At 45.7% G+C, this 24612-nt stretch overlaps 1 protein-coding gene across 1 annotated transcript in view; it reads right to left on the bottom strand.

Annotated features, from left to right (window-relative positions):
- Window positions 1-15956, bottom strand: part of CFAP52 (cilia and flagella associated protein 52) — a 76494-nt gene extending 60538 nt beyond the window's left edge. Inside the window, exons 1-4 of the mRNA XM_078611113.1 lie at window positions 15688-15956; window positions 8179-8378; window positions 7212-7348; window positions 6674-6802 (exon numbers count right to left, since the gene is read on the bottom strand). Coding sequence (XP_078467239.1) covers window positions 6674-6802; window positions 7212-7348; window positions 8179-8378; window positions 15688-15742 — 521 coding nt within the window. The 5' untranslated portion in view covers window positions 15743-15956. The remainder of the gene's footprint in view (window positions 1-6673; window positions 6803-7211; window positions 7349-8178; window positions 8379-15687) is intronic.
- Window positions 15957-24612: the final 8656 nt, after the last annotated feature.

Below are 24612 nucleotides of genomic sequence, written 5' to 3'. Positions count from 1 at the left end.
TCGGTAAAGCCACGTAGATATAAAAATATTAAAAATATCACGACGTTTCGATCGCAACACAAGCAATCGTCATCAGGTGAAAAAATATAGCAGGAGAGCTGCTGAGTCAAGATGTTATAAAGGTTTGAGATGGGTGTAGCCCAAGGGTCATAAGCGAAGTGGGCGGGGCTAGAGATCAAATTTGCATGTAAATGTAAGATCGGAGAGCTGAGCTACCTCCACGACGACGAAGCTGTGGAAGTGGCAATTGTATTGTGAGAGATTAGCATGTCAACAATCTAAGGAAAACGAAAACCACCGCCGCATCAAGGAAAACGTGCAATGGTGGTTGTGTTAGTGAGACATTTAGCCTGTTAATATAAAATTAGCATGTCAATGTAAGAAAAACGAGAGCCACCGCCACATCAAGGAAAACGAGCAACGTTGGCTCACTTCGTTTATGACCCTTGGGCTACACCCATCTGAAACCTTTATAACATCCTGCCTCAGCAGCTCTCCTGCTATATTTTTTTCTGCCTCAGTAGCTCTCTCGCTATATTTTTTCACCTGATGACGATTGCTTGTGTTGCAATCTAAACGTCATATTTTTATTATTTTTCTATCTACTTGGCTTTACCGAAATACCTAAATAATATGAATTCCTGCAGTCACGGGGAGGGTTTCCACACAACTATTAGATCTTTTAATATACTTCGAGACAAGAAGGCTCATCTGATCGAGTCGCTCACTATTCTGAAGAGATGCCGCGACACTAAGGTCTATACCGATCTCCTTTACACTGACATCTGCTGCTGTCACTTCTCCAATTGCTAAACGGATTTTTTTCAGGGCCAACCTAGCCCTGATCTCAGAGAGAATAAGATTGCACCGATTTGAACTAAACAATTTAGACAAGACTCTCTTGCAATCACACTTAACATTGACAGAAAAAATGTCTACATCTGATTGGGACCATGTAGATAACATGACAGCCTCTTCAGCCGCCTCAATGTCAGCTTAATGCAAAGATAACCTGATTTCCAAGTTCAACCTCCTTTCTAAGAAGAAGTCAGATCCACACATTAAAAAGTTAGACGGTGACAATCAATCAGAGTAACAGCCCAATTTCCAGCAGCCTAAAATCGGTTCGAGTTAAAGGGTTGAATTTCGCAGTCACCCCTAAACTCATCCCAGTTGATGATATAATTGCCCAGGTTGACATAGCCCTTAAGGGTTTCGGACACATGCCTGCAGACGTGGCAAGATCGGATATCGCTGCAATCCTCAAAAACGCTGACACCTATTAGCAACATTAGCAATGATAAGCGTTTTGAGCTTTCTCAACTAAAAAAGAGAGATTAAATAGTCATCCTCTCAGCCGACAAGGGCAATGCCACTATCATCATGGACAAAACCACATGCTATAACAAAATTCAGGACCTATTTAATGATGGCAGCTATACCAAAATCAATAGAGATCCTACCAACCGCCTGATTCGACATTTTTAATCGAACCAACCAAGCGGCTTTCCTTAACCCCCTCTGCTGCTAGACCACCCATATTTTATGGCTTACCAAAATTTATAAAGAAGGTACACCACTCCGTCCTATCATCTCCACCATTGACTCACCCACCTACAAGCTGGCCCGATTTCTGACTGAGACCTTACAACCATTCACTGGTAAGACCACCTCAGTTGTACTTAACTCAGCTAACTTGGTATCTTTAGTAGTAGGGTTTTACCCTTTAAACTGGTACAAAACTGACACCTTTATACAAGGCATCATGTTTGCAATAACCACAACACAATCAGTCAAAATGCAAACAAAAAGAAACAACTCTGATAATGATATGCACTGTCCTTGAAGTTGATTGGTCCACACCCGAGACAGCTTTTCTTAGAGCCTAGTCTCCATAGGTGTTGGACCAGATGACACCAAAAGGCGTACAACTCAAAAACAGCGCACTATCAGAGTATTGAGAGCTCGGGGTAAACATTTACACTATGAGACCTCCTTTACCAGTGGCAAAATATAGTAGTGGGTTTTTACCCTTTAAACTGGTACAAAACTGACACTTTTATCCAAGGCATCATGTTTGCAATAACCACAACACAAGCAGTGAAAATGCAAACAAAAAGAAACAACTCTGATAATAATAATGATATGCACTGTCCTTCAAGTTGATTGATCCACACCCGAGACAGCTTTTGTTAAAGCTGTCTCGGGTGTGGACCAGATGACGCCAAAAGGTGTACAACTCAAAAACAGCGCACTATCAGAGTATTGAGAGCTCGGGGTAAGCATTCACCATGGAGGTGAAAAAGGATGGAAAGTTACCATTCTTGGAGGTTTTAATCGAAAAGAGACAAGATGGCTCAATGGGATACTGTCTACAGGAAAGCCACCCATACAGATGCCTACCTAAAACCTGACTCCCACCACCATCCATCCCAGAAGAATTTCCTCATCAAAACTCTACACCATAGAGCTCATTATACTTCCGACCATCACCACCTAGCCAGTGAACTGGAGCACGTACACCAAGCCCTCAAGATGAATGGATATTAAGACTACACAATCCGTAGAGCTATCATCCAATCGTTGGGAAAGAACCGTCTGAGGACCCAATCAAAACTATCATCTTGCCATACATAACAGGGGTTACCAAAAAGATTTCCAAAATCATGAGCAAACACAAGACCCAGGTTCGATTCAACACAGTACATAAAATTCGTGATCTGATCAGATCTGTGAAGGATTTGATCCCTGACATGCAATACCCTGGTGTCTACAAACTAAACTGTGTCTGCGGCAGTAGTCACATTGGGGAAACTAAGCGGTATGTCTCGGACCGTGTTCGTGAACATTGTTTTAACGCTGTGGGCACACACGAAATATATTTTTCCAAGACGAAGGTACTCTGCAATCCAACTGGCTATCAGCAAAGATTCGTTCATGAAGCCATCCAGATATATAAACACAGACACAATTTCAACCGAGAAGATGGGTACAAACTGAGCAATCATTGGAAGGATGTTATTAACCAGTTTAAGTCATATCTGGCTGTGATGTTTCCATCCTACCTGCCGATGTTAGCAGTTATATTCGACTCTCTGAGTTACATTACCAGGTCAAATGTCTTTACATTAACAGGCTAAATGTCTCACGAACACAGCCACCATTGCTTGTTTTCCTTGATGTGCGGTGGTTTTCGTTTTTCCTACATTGACATGCTAATCTCTCACAATACAATGGCCACCTCCACAGCTTCGTCATCGTGGTAGTAGCGCAGCTCTCCGATCTTACATTTGTATGCAAATTTCATCTCTAGCCCCGCCCATTTTGCTTACGCAGTTATTTTCGACTCTCTGAATTACATTAACAGGTTAAATGTCTGTATATTAACAGGCTAAATGTCTCACTAACACAGCCACCGTTGCTCGTTTTCCTTGATGTGGTGGTGGTTTTCGATTTTCTTACATTGACATACTAATCTCTCACAATAAAATGGCCACCTCCACAGCTTCGTCATCGTGGAGGTAGCTCAGCTCTCCGATTTTACATTTACATGCAAATTTCATCTCTAACCCCGCCCACTTCGCTTATGACCCTTGGGCGACACCCATCTCAAACCTTTATAACGTCCTGCCTCAGCAGCTCTCCTGCTATATTTTTTCCTGCCTCAGTAGCTCTCCCGCTATATTTTTCACCTGATGACGATTGCTTGTGTTGCGATCGAAACGTCGTGATATGTTATTATTTATTTATTTATCTACGTGGCTCTACCGAAACACCTAAAGAATATGAATTCCTGCAGTCACGAAAGCTTTAATTCAAGTAATAAACAAATTTAAAATATACAATTTTATTACATTTTCAACACAAATTTTTGTTATTTTGGTAACTAGCCAAGTCTTTATATTCTTAAAAAAATATGTTATGCCTTCACATATTGTAATTTCTTCCAAACAATACAAAATGTTTATTATACACTTCGTCTTTGGAAAACAAGCATGTCTGAATCGACTCTAAACTGAAAAAATGCATATTTATGGATACCATTCTGTGCAGATATACAATGATACATATACTGCATTCAAAAGTTAAAGGGGGCCCAATCCATATATTTAGAGATGGATTGGGCCCCCCAATTCTTTGGGGAATGACAGCCAAAGGAAGAGGGGTTAGTGTGATTTGGTGGATTGGGGGTTGGTGGATCATTAGCGATTGTAACAGCAACATCATCGCGAGTCATCATCAATCAACAGTGTTTAAATCCGAATCATGTAAAAGTTTGCTTCCACACTTTTGCAAAATTTCGGTGTTATGTGGAAATTCCCAAAAAAATTATTACAACAAATTCACACAGCAGTTGTTGGCCTGATTCTCCATGAGGAATGGGTGGTCCCATTACAAAAAACATCCGGCAGCCAATCAGGAACCGGCGGATTGCCCAGCAACCAAGACCACCGTCCCCCCCCACCCCCCATGCAGCCAACACCATCATCAGCACCCTCTGGACGAGCAGGCCAACTCCCACCACACCCCTCATTACAGACCTGGTCAAAGAGACTCAGCATCCCCGGGTTTGGAAGGATTAACTAATATTTGTTCCTGCTGTGTTTTGTATGTTGGCTTCAGATATGCCTGTTTAGATGAATGTTTTGCACATTGCTAATTTTAGTCATTGTTTGCATTCAGGCATTTTTTTGTTCCAAAAAAACCCATCATTTTTATATTTGTACCAGGACTGCAATTTCAGTGCCATGTTTGTTCAGGTGTGTATCCCCACATCAACACAAATTATCTTCAGACCCATGGGTGCACATACATCATCACCAGCTATCAGTACCACCACCATCATCATCACATTCATCGCTACATCTTTCTGCACGTGCACCGTGCATGCCATTCACACAGCAGCACAGAGGTTGCCCCCTGTAGCCCAGCTGGTGTCTATGAGGGTTACAACTGCAAGTGTGCATGCGCTGTGTGGTATACTGGGGTGGCAGTGAGAATGGGCATTGGCAAGTATAAAAGGTCATATAGACAAGCATGCGGAGGACACTGTACTCGTTGGTTCTTTCGATAAAGTCACTTTACCGAAAGAACCAAAGGGTATGGATCCTTGCAATCATGAAAACTTCAAATTCAGAATGGAGGACACTGTGTTGATCAATGCAAGGCAAGAAAGATTGGCCAGCCAATAACTGCCCGGCATGCCTTGTGACCTTCAAAAATAGTCATGGCTGGTACATGCACCTCCTGCCTCGCTGCATTGTGATGCATGGTGCAATGGATGTTATTTCCCTGGAGCAGGGGATTCTATTCACAATGTGGAACACAGCACGCAATGATAATGCCATTGATGTACTGCTGGGCCTAGATTAAGCTGCCCTCAGATCTGACAAGCTTGAACTAGCGTGCCTTTAAAATGACAATTGTATGCTCAATCACATAGGATGTGTGGCGATATCATTGTAATGCTTCTGTGGGCACAGCTGCACGGAATAGGTTCCGTGACCAAAGGGCCTTTCACTCCCTCCATATTGAGCAGTGAAGTCTATTATATGAGCCACGATTGATTAGGCTAAAATGAAAGTGGAATGTTTACATGTTATTGAGGTGAGCATAAAAACACAAGTGGTACATTTACAGAATGGGACCCTTTGCACTTCACGAAGCTGTCACCTAGGAGTGTGGTATGATTGGCACTTGTGTCTACCTCTCCAAGGAAGTCAGCAATAGCATGGAAATAATGCCGGGTTATGGCCTTCTGCTGCTGTGTGACTGGCAGCCTGATGCAATGGTCTGCAGCAGTCACCAATGCACAAGTGACTTTCCAAATTTGTGACAAGCAGATAAGTGTTGATTATGATGATGATTGATGACAATAAATGATGATCATAACGACATTGCTGCTGCAGGTGATGATGATCAAATTAACTCCCAATCCATAATCGCACACCAACCTTCATCTTGCGGTGATCCATCAAGAATTGCTTCCTAAGCTCTTTACTACTAGTGCACACACTGAAATTGGCTGCAACTTAAATATATTTCTCAGAATATATCCGATTTTTGTGGAATTGGCAGTCATTCCACCAAGGAATGGCAGAATGACAGTGAAACTAGCTCGACAAATCGAGCTCTTAATCTCATTTGACCAATGTCAGTCAGCTGTGTAACCAGATTCTGCTGTTTACTTCATACAATGCAGAACTCAGTCAGATAATGGTTTAACCGCTGTAGGGATTTAATTGTTAGGCAATAACTCTGCCATAGAACCACACACCTAGATTCTATACATAAACACACAAAGTATACGGTATCTTTAGTGCAGTGTATGCGCTACATGAGTTCAGATCCAGTTGGGCGACAATCTTGAAGAGCACTCAATTCCAAGGTCATAAGTGAACATATCACTTGTGAGTGTACTCAGCCCGTTGTCTCCCTCAGAATGCTAAACATGTATCATTTGTGGGAAGTAAACAATGGTTGTCTCATGGGTGGACTTACTTCTGCTGAAGAACTGTGTAATTTTCACAACTGGCCCACAGTCATCATTGGAGATGATCAGCTGACCAAGCCAATATACTTATCCATTTAATATTTTATTCACGCGTGAAGTACATGTTCACACACAAAACATTTCAAGGCTTGTAGTATGCATTGCTACTGTGATACTCACTTTCCAGCTGTAATGAAGGAGAGGTCGCTGGTGTTGGTGAAGCGGACGGTGTTTGTGGTGCCAGCCGTTGGCAGTGAAACAGCATTGCCACACACAGCTTCCTTCTTAGTCACGTTCCAGATCACCACACTTTAAAGAGATACACATTTTTGCTTGGCTTGGATTACATGGTTATCTACCATTCTTTTTCTTTTGAAGTAAATTGAATGATGCAGGCCAATGTCATTGATTAATTGGGAGATATAACAGCTGAACAGTCGGTCTCATTTGCAACACTTATTTGGTATATCTGGTTCCAATGTCAGTATCTAGCGATAAAAGCTAACCCGACTTCACAACCTGTCACATCACATTGTTCCAAAGGGGTAATTTAATTATTCAAGCCATTTCAATTTTGATTAATACTGTGTCTTGTCTATTTTAGAGTTAACATATTCAATGTTTGGTTGTAATTTTTCTCAGTTTTAGGTGACAAGATCATTGATTATTTTTGGGGATTTAAATGTAAGTAAAAATGAACACCAAATAACAAAAATACCTGCCATCATCCTGGCCTCCCAAGGACGCCAAGTAGAGGTCATTCGGTGAGAAGGCCAATGCTTCCACCTTCACCTTGTGCAAAGTGAGCCGGGCATGTAGCTCACGCTTCTCAAAATTCCACAAAATAACGTCCGCCTGCATTCAAAAGACAATTCAAGTACAAGGAACTGTGTGCATGTGGAATGCAAATGAGATTTCTCAATTCTATTTTCCGTTACTATGGCTCTAAAGAAAGCTGTCTCTGGTGTGGACCAATCAGTTTCAAGGACAATGCATGAATTATCAGTGTTTTTTTGTTTGCATTCTGACTGCAAGTATTGTGGTTAATGTAAACATGATTCCTTGCAAAAGGTTTCAGTTTTGTCACCAGAAAAAAGGGGGAAAACCCTATTATTACAATTACGCACGTTAATGTTGAGAAGGCTTTTTGTAGATATTAAGAGACTTCCTTTTTTTGTTGACAAATAAAAAAGAATTCTGGAGAGACACAACTGCTCCTTTTACTAATTAACACAAAGCAGCATATGTATATATCAGGAAATTAATAAAGGTGGACCAAGATGAAAATTATGAAATTACAGTGTGTGTGTGAGTTATTAAGTGTAACAAGCTAAAATTTGAGTTTATGGGTTTTAACATTAAGTTCGACTTGATTTAATCTCGGTCCGCCTTCACTAAATGGCATAGGAATTCAAATTTTTGACAGTGAACTAAAATTAGAAATAATAATGGAAATGTTCAGCAACAAAAAAAATAATACTGTATGTATGAAGATAACAGATTTCAATCAGAATATATTAATTTTTCAATCAGAGTATGTTGGTGAAGGAGGGGACCAGAACAAGTTCAGATATCATTTGCCATAATATTAGCCATGGTTGGTAATAATCTTAGGTCGCCAGGTTTGTACTTCAGTGCAATAACTAATTTACCAGCACTCCGCCCCAATGATTTATATTTCGTACCTTAAAGCCCATGTAGGTAACTTGACCGGATGCAACATAGCGGCCACTGTTAGACACAGCCAGACAAGACACGTTGTTGGTATGTCCATGCAGAAATGACTGACGGGCCCCCTTGAGGCTCCGGATGACCACAGTACAGCCCAGTGGATAGAGCAAGTGCTCACAATCGGGATGGGAAACCAGACCGGATGGCACCTGCCCTGCTCAACAAAAATACACACACACACATCCAAAATACAGATGCACATACCATCTATATAAATCTTAATTAGTGAATAGAGTACCGCTAATATTAACAAATACCGTTTTATACCAAAATTTCGTGTTGTGGAATACCAATACCTAAAGCCAGCTTGGAAACATTTGTTTTCACACAATCACCTAGTACTCGCTATGGTTATCAAGTAGAATTGCTCAAAGATAATAGGTAGACCGATAGACATTTTCGGAATTTATATAATCGGTTCCAAAAGTCAGTAACCGGTAATTGTTTCCAGTGGATTTTTAGTCATGCACTGATTGGCACGTGCATACGTACAATGGTACTGAGACCTAAGCCATCACGTTGTACATTTGCCTTCGCTTCTTAGTTAATAGGTAATGGCCAACCCTGCAATTTATTTTCTTATTCAAGCCATTGCTGACAGAAGGGCCTCCACTAGAGAGAGCTTTAGATGGTATACGATCTACTACTCTTCTACCCTGACCAGACCCCTTGAAATGTGGGCTTGTCCCATACTTCACCCCACCACTTACAACATGTCATTCAACTGTGGGTGTACCAATGGTTAGTGCTCGGTAGCCAGAGACAGATGAATTCAAGACACTTTCCCAACCAATTATTTCAACTGTTGCGCCGGGATATGGAGTCGAAACGCAACCTCTGCATTGCAAGTCCAGTGTACTAACCATTACACTGCAGCAGCTCCCTTCATTTCTCAGTTGAAAATGGAATGTTTTGTTTATTAATAGACATCGTTTATCTGCAGCAAACCAGTAACTGTTATTTAACTATTTTATTTCATGCGGTTACGGGTAATGAAAAAAAAGATTGAAACACCTTCTCCCAGCTTTCCTTTGCAATTGCAATAAATGTAAAAAAAAATCTGTAACCTGGTTCATCCAAATTAGTGTTTGAAAACGTAGTACAGCAAAGATGAGTGAATGTTAAGATTTGATAAATCAGTAAGATATTACATTTCGATTTAAAGCTTTCGTGACTGCAGGGATTCATCTTCTTGGTTCATTCGGTAAAGTCTGAATTCAGACGCTGTCTCCCCGACAGACCTGGTCTTTACCTGAGGATGGCTGCTTGCGTTGTGGCCGAAACGTCGTGAGAATTATTTTATTATGTTTTATTTTTATTATTTTATTACTTCCCTTCTACGTGACTTTACCGAAAGAACCAAGAAGACAGTAAGACATTGTATCGTGTCAATAAAATATTTATGTAATGTTATTCAATATTTAGTCTCTGAATTATATTTTCACTAGCTTAACTACCCGGCTTCGCCCGGGACTTGGATTCTCGACGCCCGGCCGTCTTTGTCTCCCCAGTGGCGATGTTCACACCACGGTTACTCGTTTGAGGCTGAGTCGACCTAGGGGAGTCCCAGGACCGGTTCAAATGATCGTCACAGGTGGTGGTAGTAAGTGGGAATCGAACTCGGGTCGCCGAGTTCATAGCGCAGCGCACTAACCACTACACTACCGCTCGCCCCACACACGCGCCACGTCCATAGGTACACATACACGCGCTTGCTACAGACACACATCTTTAACGGTGCGTACGGCAGTAAACGACAGGAATAATAAAGCAATGCTGCGCGAACAACGTCTTAGACCTGCAAAACATTTGTATGGCACTTTACTCACGGAGGGTTGGGGGGGGATGCGTGATGAGCAGGCACACTGCGTTACGCTTCCGCACGCGCGGGTCACATGACAGATGTGACGTCACAGCTCACTTGCCGTGCAAAATATATGCATTATTGCGCCCCCCCCCCAAAAGAATACAAAAGTAATGTTTTTATAAGTTTTGCATGGTGTACATTCTGGAAAGTACCCACATGGCAAATTTTACGTTTTTTGCATGTCGGGAAGTACGCTAAACATTTTCAACAGACACACATTGACAAATTTCCCTTTTTTATATATATAAATAGTAAAACCCGGCGTTGCACGGGTCTTCACGTGTTGTCTGAGTTGGAGGCTTTGTATTTTGTGGTTTGCATGTGGACGCGTTCGTAAAAACAAAGTTTTTCACTATAAATTCTTTATATGCGTGGCAGCGAACTTAATATAAAGGATTTAAAAATATATTCGCCTGTGAAGGACGCGGGGATCGATCCCGCGACCTTTGGCATGGGAAGCGAGGGCGCTACCAACTGCGCTACTCCGCCACGGCCTCAATGAACGGGCCAATCGCAGCGCTAGGAAAACCAAACGGACCAATCGTGTCTCGCAAATCCCTCACATTTCGTCCAATGAAACTGCGTATGGTCCGGCGACACAGACACACACACAGACAGACAGATTAGCTATTTTATATATATAGACTCGCTTAAGTAATCGGTGTTGCCCGGGTGAAAAATATATTTCTTAATAACCTTACATATATACACACCCTCACCACTCACCCTCACCATTGACCCTCACCACTCTCCCTCACCAATCACACCCTCACCAATCACCACTCACCCTCAACACTCACCCTCACCACTCACCCTCACCATTCACCCTCACCACTCTCCCTCACCACTCATCCTCACCAATCACACCCTCACCACTCTCCCTCACCACTCTCCCTCACCACTCACACCCTCACCAATCACCACTCACCACTCACCCTCAACACTCACCCTCACCACTCACCCTCACCATTCACCCTCACCACTCTCCCTCACCACTCTCCCTCACCACTCATCCTCACCAATCACACCCTCACCAATCACCACTCACCACTCACCCTCACCACTCACCCTCACCATTCACCCTCACCACTCTCCCTCAGCACTCATCCTCACCAATGACACGCTCACCAATCACCACTCACCCTCAACACTCACCCTCACCACTCACCCTCACCACTCTCCCTCACCACTCATCCTCACCAATCACACCCTTACCAATCACCACTCACCACTCACCCTCAACACTCACCCTCACCACTCACCCTCACCAGTCACCCTCACCACTCAACCTCCCCTCACCACTCACTAATCACCACTCACAATCGCCACTCACAACCGCCCTCACCATTATATTTTTGCCCCAGTCAACGCCGGATATTTCCCATTCGTAGCAGTTCATATCAACTCTATAAGCAACTTATATTAAACAGGAAGCGCGATCCTAAAGCAATTTACAACCTTCGATTAGTCCTTTGTGCGATTCAAAGAATCGATTCCTGGCATGTTGGGGGTTTACATTTTGAATGATAGAGTTTCATTTTCATTTTTATTTTATTTTTTTATTTTTTCTGGAGTTTTTAATTACATTTTTGCCCCGGTCAACGCCGGATATTTCCCGTTCGTAGCAGTTTATATCGACTTTAAGCAACTTATAGTAAACGGGAATCGTCGGAATCTAAAGGAATCTACAACATTCGATTCGTTTGCGCGATTCAGAGAATCGATTCTTGGCGCATCGGGTTTAAAAGTAATTACACAGTTGTTTTTTCATTGGTATGTAATGTTTGAAAGTTTTCATAAGATTTTAAATGTATTTTCCCCCCGGGCAACGCTGGGTATATCGAGTTTATACGACAAATGCGTGCGCATATTTTGAACGGGAATTAAAAATGGCGTCCACCCGGCAGCGAATGCGTCGCTACTCGTTGCCAGGGGCAACCGCCGTCCAATGAAACTGCGTATGGTCCGGCGACACACAGACACACACACAGACAGACAGACAGATTTGCGATTTTATATATATATAGATTACGGCTCTGTATAATGTAATGGTTTGCCTGAATTTGCTATTAAATTCCTCTCTGTTTTGTACAATGTAATTTTCGATAGAAGAATAAGATAATAGTGGCGCTCAGGATACATTATTCATTGACACTCCATGCCATGCACTAGTCCTTTTATGGAAATGTAGCTGTGGAGAATTCTGATGAATTGGACAGGAAAAGTCAATGATTGCTGAACATATAATACGGCTATTTTAAATAGCGATGATCATGCTTGACAAGTCATCATGACAACCAGTAGCATTAGCTCATTAGGTGATAGCCTATGGGCATCTCAAACCGGTACCTAACCCTAATCTGCTCTTCGATTGTCACTCAACAGAAATAATTATTTTGGCAGCTCTACCTTTCCTTACTATAACACAAGTAACCTTGTTTATCTTTCCACATTATTTTTTTTTTAAAACACACTCTTGGGGATCTTTGTATGTGAAATCCTATCCGTACATGTTAAATACCATGGACAGGCAAATTATGGATTGAGGTCAGTACCACCCTTAACATTTAATTTCAGCATTAAATAAAGGAGATGGGAAACATAAATTAGCTTTTCGTCAGCTTAGTGGCGCATTAATATGTAATGACCAACGCGATTTATCAAGGACAACTTGCAGTCTTCTCTTTCAATGTAGGGCAGTTTTATTCTAACCTCACGAACAATGTATGTTGAACTTCTTTCACACCGTTCGTAGCCAACCGTGCTAATCGGAGGTGCAGGGGAAGGACAACAACTAAAGACACAAAACATTGCCGGTGACAGCGCCAATGGAGGTGTCCATTCCTGCACAATTCTTTAAATCTAAGACAGAATTAACTCGTTTTGCACCCGTTTAACTATCGAAAAGAGAAGAATTAAAAATATATAAAGTCAATTCATTTGTCTGACTTAGCGAGTAGCTCAGGAAAGACTTTCACTTTGCTTTATTTAATAGAGCATAGCTGAATTATCTCTTGGGAATGAGACATTCTGGAAAATACAATCTGTGGAATACAAACTAAACACAAAAAGCAGTTTGAAACAAATTCGTTTTCAATCTGGAGACGATAACTTCAGCAAAGGAATATAGTGTATCACGGCTAATTCGGTGATGCGTAAATCCTCATCCACACTCGACCGCTCTCTTGTACTCTTCACTTCATCCCCCTGGCACCACAGGGCACTATGATTATTCACTACTCGTCTGCTCTCCATCCACCTGCCACCCGGCAACTCCAAATCTTCCGCACTTATCATGCTGTCGCGCCCACTCCGTCGGCCCGCGCCAACCTCCTCCGTTCGGTATCTCTCTCACGCGGCGCCGTCACTGCGGCTTGACACCGCTCACCCGGGGCCTCCTCCCTCACGGACTCTCCTTCTACTTTAATCCTTGACTTACAACTTTCGTGACTGCAGGAATTCATATTATATGGTTCTTTCGGTAAAGTCACGGAGATAAAAAAAAAAGGAATACCAATAAAATAATAAAAATTTAAATGAAAATAAAGTGAATATTATTTTATTGTTATTCTTTTTTCTATCTATGTGACTTTACCGAAAGAACCATAGAATACTTTAATCCTGTTACCCGAGCCACACCCTCCATGATATCACCCATTATCTCCCACACCACCCCCTGTCCCCACCATGTTTTCATCCCCATTGGCAAATCGGGCCATACGACCCCTGGGGCATCCCATTGTCCACCTTGCCACGACCTATTCATCAAAGCTTGGTGCCTTGACAACTCTGGTCAGTTTCCTCGTCCCTCCCAAGCTGTCCTCGAAGACCCCAACTCCCCTTGGCTGGCTCTATAACACTTTGTCCTCAGTTGCCCTTGCTCCCTCCATGCTGTCCCCCGTCTGATTACGTAATCTCCATACTGTGTGTGCGGGTGCCCCAAGCCCCTGGTAGTGTGGGTCATTGCACATACGACAGATTGGTAGGTCACTGCGCAGGTAGGGGATTAATTTCCCGCAATCATAACTGGCAGAGAAATAACATACATAACACACTCACCATAGTTATTTTGCTAATTTTCCTAATTTAAATGCTCACATTTATAAAATGACGATTATTTAACGATATGCCAAGCTTTCTAAGATATCTTGAAGAAATCCATGGGCCTTGGACTTCAGGTTAGACGGAAGCGGAAAGGGTTAGACCATGACCTATTCTGTGATACTCATGATCAGGAGAACACAATGCTCATTACTTAAAACAAAACAAACATAATAAAAAAACAATACCGCACTCTTGTTATTAAAAAAACAGCAATGGAATGCATGCACATGTACTGTGTTCGGGATGTACGTGTCAATCAACTGCTGGACGAAGGCCTCCCTAAAGCGTGCGCGTCGCGCGGGTTATTTGACCATACTTCACCCTTGTAGGATAATGGATTTTTGCTGCACTGCCCTCTGCTGCCCACAACGTACCGCGGATTACCTATAACACCTGTTATGCATGCTCTCCCATTCGAGCACTCCCAGGGCTCATGCCCGCTTAGCTTCCAAGGTCGGGTGCATTTGGGATGATTTAGTCATTGGCATTGCTGTGATTACAATAGAGTACTGTATTATTATTCACGACAATACATAATTGTGAATCATTACTGTAACAGTGCAATGAGCTATTCGTGCGAATATTGTTACTGCATTACTTGTGACTTTAAAATGTTGCACAGAGTGCAAGAGTTCAGGCGTTCCTACTATTATCATCTATTTGACTACACGAAGTCTTGCATTCTTGATTCATTCATATTCAGCCACGAATAATCCACTGATGTGTGAAAGTCTCCTGAAGTCACTATCTTGTACGGTCCCCATCATCATCAGCCATGGCCCATCCACTGCCGGATGGTCTCCCCAAAGTTGTCGCCATCTCCCATGATCCTCATCAACAGTAGCCATGGTCAATCCACTGCTCGATGAAAACCACCCCAAAGCCTTTGCCACCTCTCAATCCACCTTTAGCACCTGCACACATCATCACCCGATTCCATCACTCCATCTTCTCGGCGGAGGTCCTCTCGAACGCGTCCTTCTCTTTTGGCTCACACCTCCGTTATGATTCTTGCCCATCGTCCATCAACTCTTAATGTAGCCAAGAACACGTTCTGCCCAAGACCCATATATATATTTACTAACAATTTAAATGGTGCCATTAACCTGTGTAAGTTGTCTTATCCGCAATGGGTTCCTTCTCTGGCTTCGGTGCAATCCCAAACGTGCACCTCACTATTATCAGTATCACGATCTCTCCACCGCCGGATGAAAAGGCCAATGAGAACGTCAACTTTGCTGGCATGTCTCAACTTTGCTGGCACGTCTCAACTTTGTTGGCACGTCCAACTAAAAGCCTCTCTCCAGCACCGATCATGCGCCAATCTCATTCGCCACGTGGGCTTGACCGCCCCCAATGTGACATTGCAGCCGCTGCGACCTCTTCATCGAGTCTCCGTCGAACGCAAAGAAGGTACACCCCCCGCCACCACCGGCTGAACAACGGGTATCGATCGCCGCTCATATCGGTGACCGAGAATCGATCTCCTTACCGTTGAAACCAATCACCGACTCCAGCTCCAGTCGCGTCCCTTGCCCGTCAGTCATGGTCCGCCTCTCTCACGCGACAGCTTAAGCGCGGCCCACGGTATGTCTCGTACAATCTTGATCTCTTGTCGTCTGAGGGACGCCACCGACTAATTGTTAATGTATCGCTCGGCTAAAACCAACAAAAAACCCAGACAAAAACTATTAAATGAAGTGGAGAGATTTGAACTCCCGTTTCGGTTCGTTCGCTGACCGGGGATTGTTTACGTGTCTCGTTGCCATGGAGTCGCTAGGGGCAACCGCCCCCTCCTCACCCCCCCCCTTTCAAGCCTCCACCCCCGCCCCTACCCCGCCCCTACCCCGCCCGCCCTCCCGCACCCTCCCCTCCACCCCCCTTTTAACCCCCACCCCCTCAGCCTCACACCTTTAAAGGGGCAGTGTCGTCTCACGAGTGCCATTCATAAAAACACAACAGTCGTGCCAGTATTGCGTATGGCTGCAATGTTAAATCATAGCTGTCAATCCCTTATCAGTGTCCTACCTTATTACAGGCTAATTCAGTCCTTATTGGTCACCCCGTATCCTTATAAATCTCAACGTTCATCCTACAATTTAAGTCCCATCACAAGGAAAAAATATAAATAGACACTCATCACTAGTACACTCACCAACACTATTACTCTCAACCAATACACTCACCACTACATACCTGTCACCCCCTTATCAGTGTCCTACCTTATTACAGACAAATTAAGACCTTAATGGTCCTTATAAATTTCGACGTTCATCATACAAAGTCCCATCACAAGGGAGAAACACAAACAGACACGTCTTTTGCCCGTATTGAAACGGCTGTACGCCGTATGGACCTGAAAACTCAATTTCCCTGTACAAGAATACGGGTAAACCGTATGGGTTGGCAGGCATGTAAACTAAACGATACTTTTTTAAATTTTATTTCACCAGAGGTGATGTCCACTGAGCTGTACAGCTCTTTCTCAGTAGCGACCAGGCCACAGATGATTTCTGAAACAAATTGGCTTATCGCGTGGAAATGTATAGCAGCGCAAATTCTCTAAACGCGTGATGTTGATTCTAAATGCCGATGTGGAAAACCCGGAGGACCCGGAGAAAAATCCACGCGACCACGGGGGGCGGGGGGGAAGAGAGAGATAGACATGCGAACTCCAAATATACACGCAAGCGTCAGGATTGGGTTCGAACCCACGACCTCCTGTATACCAGGCAAGGAAGTGAACATCTCCTAGCCACCGTGTGCTCAGGAGTTAAATGCCGGACGTCGAGGTTAGCTGCTAGCCACGACGAGAGAGGCTTCAGGAGAGAGTCCTTGTAATGTTATCGTTCCTCCTAAATGCCCGTTGTGTAAAAATGTAAAAACTAACATTGAATTAAAAAGTTTGATTGAGAATCTTAAGGAGGAAGTAATTGCATTGCTCCATCTGATTTTTACGAACTGGATATTTTTTTCAGAGTTTTGCCGCCCCCCCCCTCGCAAAGTTAATTGATTTAGTTATAAAAAAAAACCTGTCGTGTGTAGTTTTTAGCGGCTGCGCTGTACGGCTCTCAGATCTGTTTTCGCTTTGTCGTAATGTGTACCCCGTGTTGTTCGGCACGGTGCGCGCTTTGGCTGGAAGATTTGCCAGAAAGGCGCCCGACGTGCTGAACCAAACATAAACTGACTTGTCCGACGTGTTTGCCCCACGTGCTTTGTGTCATCATGGTGCAGAGGGAAACATCAACCGTCATACTGGACAGCATGCGGTAACAACCCGACACAGATCGGGAGACCGTGTTTATTTGATTTGAATATCGAAGATGGCATTCTCTTTCTCCTGGACAGAAATGCTGCTGCACAAACATTCTATAGTGTGTTTATAAAAAAAGAGACACCTCAGGGAGTCCTCCATGATAATTAGTTGTATTTAAATTGCCACTTGTGTAATGAATGGCATAATGTATCCCTTTATTGCTGCTGCTTTTTGTTCCTCCCGAAATACACAAGGTTTTGAATTGTTTAACAGCCTGGTCATTAAAGACCGTGTTATATCATTAATAGTGTGTGCAAGGGCAGTCTGATGTATATTGCCGCTCTCACTCCCGCTAATATTTTCCCTCGTCTGATTTTATTACTCTTCGTCACTCTTTAAGCGATTTATTTCCCCATACATTTGCAATTAAAACACTTGTTATCGCTTCAGTGGAGGTTATCAACGTGTTAAGTCCCTTAAGTTCCAAGTGCACCTAGTTTTAGTGGCCTCTACCTTAATGTGTTGCCACCACATGTAACCCGGTCTTGAGGCACATAGATACGTACATATGCCTTCAGAAAAAAGGACACTCACATTTTTAATCGCATGTAAAAAAAAATCTCCCCAAATAATACACATAACGACTTGAAATCATAGCTGACAAAATGCAAGAAGGGTGGGAGTATTTAAATTATGTAAAACACATCCTCAATATGGGAGCATCCGCAATCACCGTTTCACCATAACCACACGATGTTTCATCATGGGACCTCCTTTGCCAGTACCAAAATATACTAATAGGGTTTTTCCCCTTTTTTCTGGCAACAAAACTGACACCTTTTGCAAGGAATCATGCTTACATTAACCACAATACTTGCAGCCAAATGCAAACAAAAAACAATACTCTGATAATTTATGCATTGACAATGCAAACAAAAAACAATACTCTGATAATTTATGCATTGACAATGCATAAATAGTTTTTTGTTTTCATTGACTGCAAGTATTGTGGTTAATGTAAGCATGATTCCTTGCAAAAGGTGCCAGTTTTGTTGCCAGAAAAAAGGGGAAAACCCTTATTAGTAACCACACGATGCTCGGTGCTATACACCCACTTTGTTAACGACTGTTTCTCGTGCGAAATATAAAATTGCATTACTTAACCTGGTGAATTTTTTTTACGAACAATGGATTGAAGAACTAAAGGGCATCAAGATAAATGGTGAACGTATTTACAGATTTACTGTGGAGATAAATCTCAGCAAAATTATTGAATCGTTTATAAAGAAGACTTCAATGCTTAGCTCAAGATACAATGTGAGCAAAACAAAAGTCACATCCAACAAGTTAGCGAAATAAATGAATATGCCTGTTGGACACAGGTACAAATGGAAACACAATTTTAGTATGCAAAATTATAAAATGAAGAGGCAGACGACACGGTGGCGCGATGTTAGCTACCTCCCCCGGTATGCATGAGGTCGTTGGTTCGATGCTAACCTTTATCCCTGTATATTTGGAGTTTCCATCTTCTCCCCGTGGCCGTGTGGATTTTTCTCTGGGTCCTTCGGGTTTCCCTTCACATTTAGAAACATGCCTTTAGAGTTATTTGGCTGTGATACATTTCTCATAAGCCACTCCGTTGAGCTATCATTTGCGGCCAGGGCGCTTCTGAAATAAAACAAATGTCTAAAGCTCAGTGGGCTTTGCCTGGTAAATAAAAAAGATAATTAGTTTTGAGTTTAGTTTAGAAAGCAGGTTGGAGTGCTTTTGAACATTTTTGTTTATTTGATCGTGAAAAGAAACACATCAGTGCCAACAAAGTAAGGTTTTCAATCAGTGCACATTACCGGGTATGCCATTCAGATTTGAAGCATATACACCGACAAAGAAAGTGGAATAAAGGCACGGAGATGTGCCTCTTTCTGTCTCTATTTTTACATCTAGCATGGATCAGAGAACCAATGCAGATTACAGACATCATATTGACTAGTAATAGAAGTAAGTAGTCATCAGTGGTCGAGACTGATGATGGAGTGGTAGCCAAATGAGAAGACATATCCGAGAGGACATCCAGTGCGGAGATGGAGCGACAAGATCAGTTCTAGCAGCGTGTGGAGAGGCCTTCAACTAGCAGTGGATAGATCATGGCTGCTGATGATGAACGTTATATTGGAATTAATTAGCTTGTCGATTTTTTCTTATTTTACCAGGTAAGGCCCCACTGAACTATATATCTCTTCTTCAGAAGTGACCTGGCTATCACAAATGATAGCTCAAAGAAATGGCTTATCACGTGGAAATATATAGCAGCTAAAAATTCTAAACGCAAGTTGATTCTAAATGTGGAGGGAAAAACCGGAGGACCTCGAAAAAAATCCACACGACCACGGGGGAGAACATGCAAATTCCAAATATACAGGCGTCACGGTCGGATCGAACCCACGACCTCCTGCATACCAGGCGAGGTAATTAACATCTCGCCACCGTGCAATGTAATATTTGTAGTTCTTACCTCGTATTCTTTAGCGTGTGCGTTTTGTGCTGAAACCAGGTGCGCAGTTTCAGAATTTGAACCTTTTGGCGGGACCCCCGGGTCCCGAATAAATGGAAATAAAAATCGTGATAAATGTATTTTTGGTGACTCCGTCCCACTGCGCACAAAAACGCCGCGACCCCCCTGGCGCGGATCATTCTGTTGTCATGTCGTCCAAGCGCAGCAGCGAGGACGAATGCGCAGAAGAGCTGAACAAGCGAATGCTGCACTCCATGCTCGGGTATGGGCAGGATCATAAGTCTTATCCAAAGCTGCTCAAACTGCCTACACGACTTAAGTCGTATATTTGTGTAATGCGAGCAAGGATTGAGGGGGGGCGGAGTCTGGGTCACGTGGGGAGTGGGTGGAGTTAGGGTCACGTGGGGGAGAGGATTTAGGGAGAGAACCGGAAGGGGAAGGGGGAGTTGAGACGGAGTGAAACACGAGGAGGCCACGCTGGGCAAGACGGAGAGAGTGGCGCGGTCGCCACGCGGTGGGAGACGTCGACACCGACAGCCATCGGTGTCAGACGAAGAGAGCTAACGGGGCAGTGAGAGGCTAGCTGTGTAAGGGGCAGCAGTGACGCTAGACAGCGGGCAGCGGTGTGGCTGCAAGGATTGCCTGACGGAGCAGCAGGGAGACTGCATAACGGAGCAGCCGAGGGCTGTGGAGAGGTCGTGGAGCGGGACGCGGGCCTGAGCGAGACGCCGTGGTATCGAGATTCAACGAACCCAATAAAGGACAACGGAGATCGACATCTGAGAGAGAGTCTTTTATTACATTGGTGTCAGAAGTGAAACGGCATGTCAAAACAGCTCAGGAGGAAGACCGTCCCTGCACCATCTTCGGCAAAATCTTCCGACGACGACCTCCCTCCAGCGGTGGCGCTACCCACAATGGAGGAGGAAAGCGGAGCGGAGACGAGCGGGGTTCCAGCCGTGCAGGACGTGGCCGCCTCGGTGGGCCCATCCGCGCGACTGGACGCTGACGACGGATGGCGACAGGTGGCGGCGCAACTGGAGGCGCTGAAGACGTTGTTGGCGCAATTGTGCGTCCTCGTGACGCCGGCGACGGCTTCGGGGAGGCCCGGCGAGGAACAACGGGCCGGGCCTTGCTGTCGCCATCAGCCCTCTCGAGCACGCGGCACGAAGACGCCATCTTGGGCGTGCCCAAGGAAGAACGGCGGGAAGCCGCCATCTTGCGCCCTCCGCCGCGGGAAGCCGCCATCTTGCACACGTTGCGGAGTGACGCCATCTTGTCGCTGCCGCGCGTGTCACCATCGGAGGAGGACGGAGGAGCAAGAACCCGCAGCTGTCATTTAACAACGGTCAAAGAATTCCCAATCGGCGGCGATTGGAGCGCATTCACCTGCCATTTTCAAGCGGCCGTACGCTCCGCCAAATGGACGGACGCGGAGGCCCTGGAAGTCTTACCAACACTTCTCGATGACGAGTCCGTCCGGTTCTTCCGCTCCATCAAGGCCGACAAAAAGAAGACGTTGTAGGGTGTCTTCGAGGAGATGGCGGATGCGTACGAGCCTCCGGACGACGCCCATCGGAGATTTGTTCAGCGCCAACGGGCGCCTGATGAATCGCCGGTGGCCTTCAGAGGCGCAGTTCTGGAACTGGCGATGGCGGCATACCCCGAGACGGAGCCCGATTTGTTGGAGCCCCTCGTGTTGGGCAAAATGCTCGAATTATCTAGAGACCTGGGGATCCCCATGCCAGTGTGCAGCCATGATAAATTGACGTCCCGTGCTGTGGCTAAGTGCTTGGACGCTCAATTTAATCTCCGACGCTGGAAGCAGGTGTCAGCTTGGACGGGGGGGCGCGTCGTTGAAGGCGGTGCTACGGGGTGGGATCCTACGAAGGCGATCTACGTTCCTGACGACAAGGGTCCACAGGAGTTGACGGCCGCCTCCGCCCAGTGGCCTGCTCGGGGGGGGACGGGGCCGAGGTCCGGGCCGCCGGCGCGGGAGCGTCGGGACAGGGGGGGTGCCGCGCGTCGGAACGACGTGGAGTGTTTCCGCTGCGGCCGTAAGGGCCACTTCGCCAGGGACTGTTGGGCTCGCATCCCGGGGCCGCCCCAGCAGGAGGCCTCGACCACAGACGTCGCGCGAAAAGACCCACCAGGACAGGCAAGTCGGTGCTCACCAAACACCTGGCAAGGCCTGTCACCTCATGCATCACCATCGCCGCGCGGTCCGTGTGTCGTTAACAACAAGGTGCCTCCGGTTGACCCGTGTCGCTCGCTGACGCAATGGCGCCGATTGGCACGGAGGGTAGTTGCGGCCGCTACGGGGTCGTCCACAATACCGGGTTCCATTCAGGGGGTCGACGTGCGTATTTTGGTGGACTCCGGTGCGTCCGCGACCATTATTTCGGATGTCATTTTCCATCTTTTGGGCATTCCGCTAGGGAGAGTGCGAGCGGTTTATGATTCATGCATAGCGGCGAACGGGGGAAGTATGGGCATTGTGGGCCAGGTGGACGCCAACATATCCATTGGGGGGGTGTCGGCTACAGGGACCGTGTTGATCTCTAGGTCCCTCGTGGTACCCTGTTTGTTGGGGACTGATTTCCTGGCAAAAATGCCCATTCAAATAAGGATTGATCAAAACTGCATTGAATTACCAGGGGGGCGCAAAATTTTGTTCCTACCGTCGCCATGGGGCCGGCCTGCCCCTGTTTGCCAGGTGCAGGCGCTGTCTGAGGTATCTGTTGACATTCCACCTGGTTCGCAGATGCTTATCCCGTTGAGATATCGGAAGCCAGTACTTGGCGTTGAGGGAGCGGCGGGGGTTCTGTTATCGCCGTCCACGGCTATAACGGGCGGCTCGGCGCTGGTTGGAGCACAAACAATTGTCCGGCCGGGCCAGCCCCCGTTCTTACAGGTGCTAAATGGGAGTGCAGAGAATGTCAGTGTCCCGGCCGGAATGGTTGTGGCTCACGCCACGACCGCGTTCACGACTCATGACAACCGGGTCCGCCGGGATATGGTAGGGGGGGTTTCGGGGCCAACGGGGCAGGATGACCGTTGGGTTGCCGAGTTATGCGGGGAGAATTCATCCCTGACCAGAGAGCAACGGTCCGCGCTTCACGCGCTGTTGCTAAATTATTCCGACGTGTTCAGCTCGGATGATTTTGACTTGGAACGCACCTCCCTGCTTTCTCACCACATTGATACGGGGGATGCCGCTCCGATTCGGTTGAACTCGCATCGGTTGAGCCCGATGGAGCGGGATCAGGTTCGCGGGGCAGTGGAGGACATGCTAGCCGCTGACATTATATCCCCGTCTAACAGTCCATGGGGCGCGCCGGTAGTCCTTGTGAAGAAGAAGGATGGGAAACTGCGATTTTGCGTCGATTTTCGGAAATTGAATAAGGTGTCCATCGCAGACGCGTACCCACTTCCGCGTATGGATGATTCCCTCGATGCCTTGTCTGGGGCGAAGTTTTTTTCAACATTGGATCTCTCTTCGGGATTCTGGCAGCTTCCCCTTGACGAGTCCTCGAGGTAAAAGACGGCTTTTCGCACGCCGCAGGGACTGTTTCAGTTTAATTGCCTTCCGATGGGCTTGAATGCGGCTCCCGCCACTTTTCAGCGGTTGATGGAGCTGGTGTTAACGGGTCTGCAGTGGGAGACATGTTTGATTTATTTAGACGATGTCATCGTCTTTAGCCGCACATTTGACGAACATTTGCAGAGATTGGAGATGGTTTTTGCTAGGATGCGCTCCGAAAATTTAAAATTCAAACCGAAAAAGTGTCACCTACTGCAACGGTCCGTGCGTTATTTGGGACACATAGTCAGTGCGGACGGGGTGGCCACGGACCCGGAGAAGACGGCGTGCGTCCGCAACTTGCCAACCCCGGCCTCGGTTGGGGACGTACGTCGCTTCTTGGAGTTCGCCTCATACTATCGCAGGTTCGTCCCGAACTTTGCTATGATCGCTAGGCCCTTGCACCTCCTTATGGGTCAGGGTCGGAGGTTCAGTTGGGGTCTACCGGAGGAAGCGGCGTTTCAGGGCCTACGCGATCGGTTGACGACGGCGCCGACATTGGACTATCCGGATTTTGATCGACCTTTTATTCTGGATACGGACGCTAGTGACACTGGGATAGGGGCCATTCTGTCACAGTCCAAGGGCGACGTGGAGCGCGTGGTAGCCTACGGTAGCCGTGTACTGTCCCCGGCAGAAACCCGCTACTGCGTTACTCGCCGCGAATTATTGTCTATTGTCTATTTTCTCCGCCAATATTGGCCGTATCTTTACGGCCGGTCATTTATTGTGTGCACGGACCATGCAGCTCTGCAATATGCCCTGAGGGTTGACCAACCATCTTGCCAACTGGCATGATGGTTGGAGACCCTGCAGGAATTTTCCTTCGACATACAATATCGGAAGGGGTCGCGTCACGCGAATGCGGACGCACTCTCCAGATTACCGCAGGGGTCCCCTTGCGCTTGCGCGTCGGGTACGAATAGGTGTACGCCGGTTCAGCTACCCCCTCGGCCTGTCATGTCAGCTGTCAAGGTGCCTGGGGCTCCGGTGTGCCCAGGACCGGCCGATGGGGTTCTGAACCTGCCGCGCTCGGTATGGATTCGCGAACAATTGCTTGACG

This window comes from Lampetra planeri, chromosome 35 (genome assembly GCF_965212315.1).
Source record: "Lampetra planeri chromosome 35, kcLamPlan1.2.h2, whole genome shotgun sequence".
Lineage (NCBI taxonomy): Eukaryota > Metazoa > Chordata > Hyperoartia > Petromyzontiformes > Petromyzontidae > Lampetra > Lampetra planeri.
Note: the sequence above shows the minus strand (reverse complement) of the source record. Positions and strands in the feature narration are given on the sequence as shown.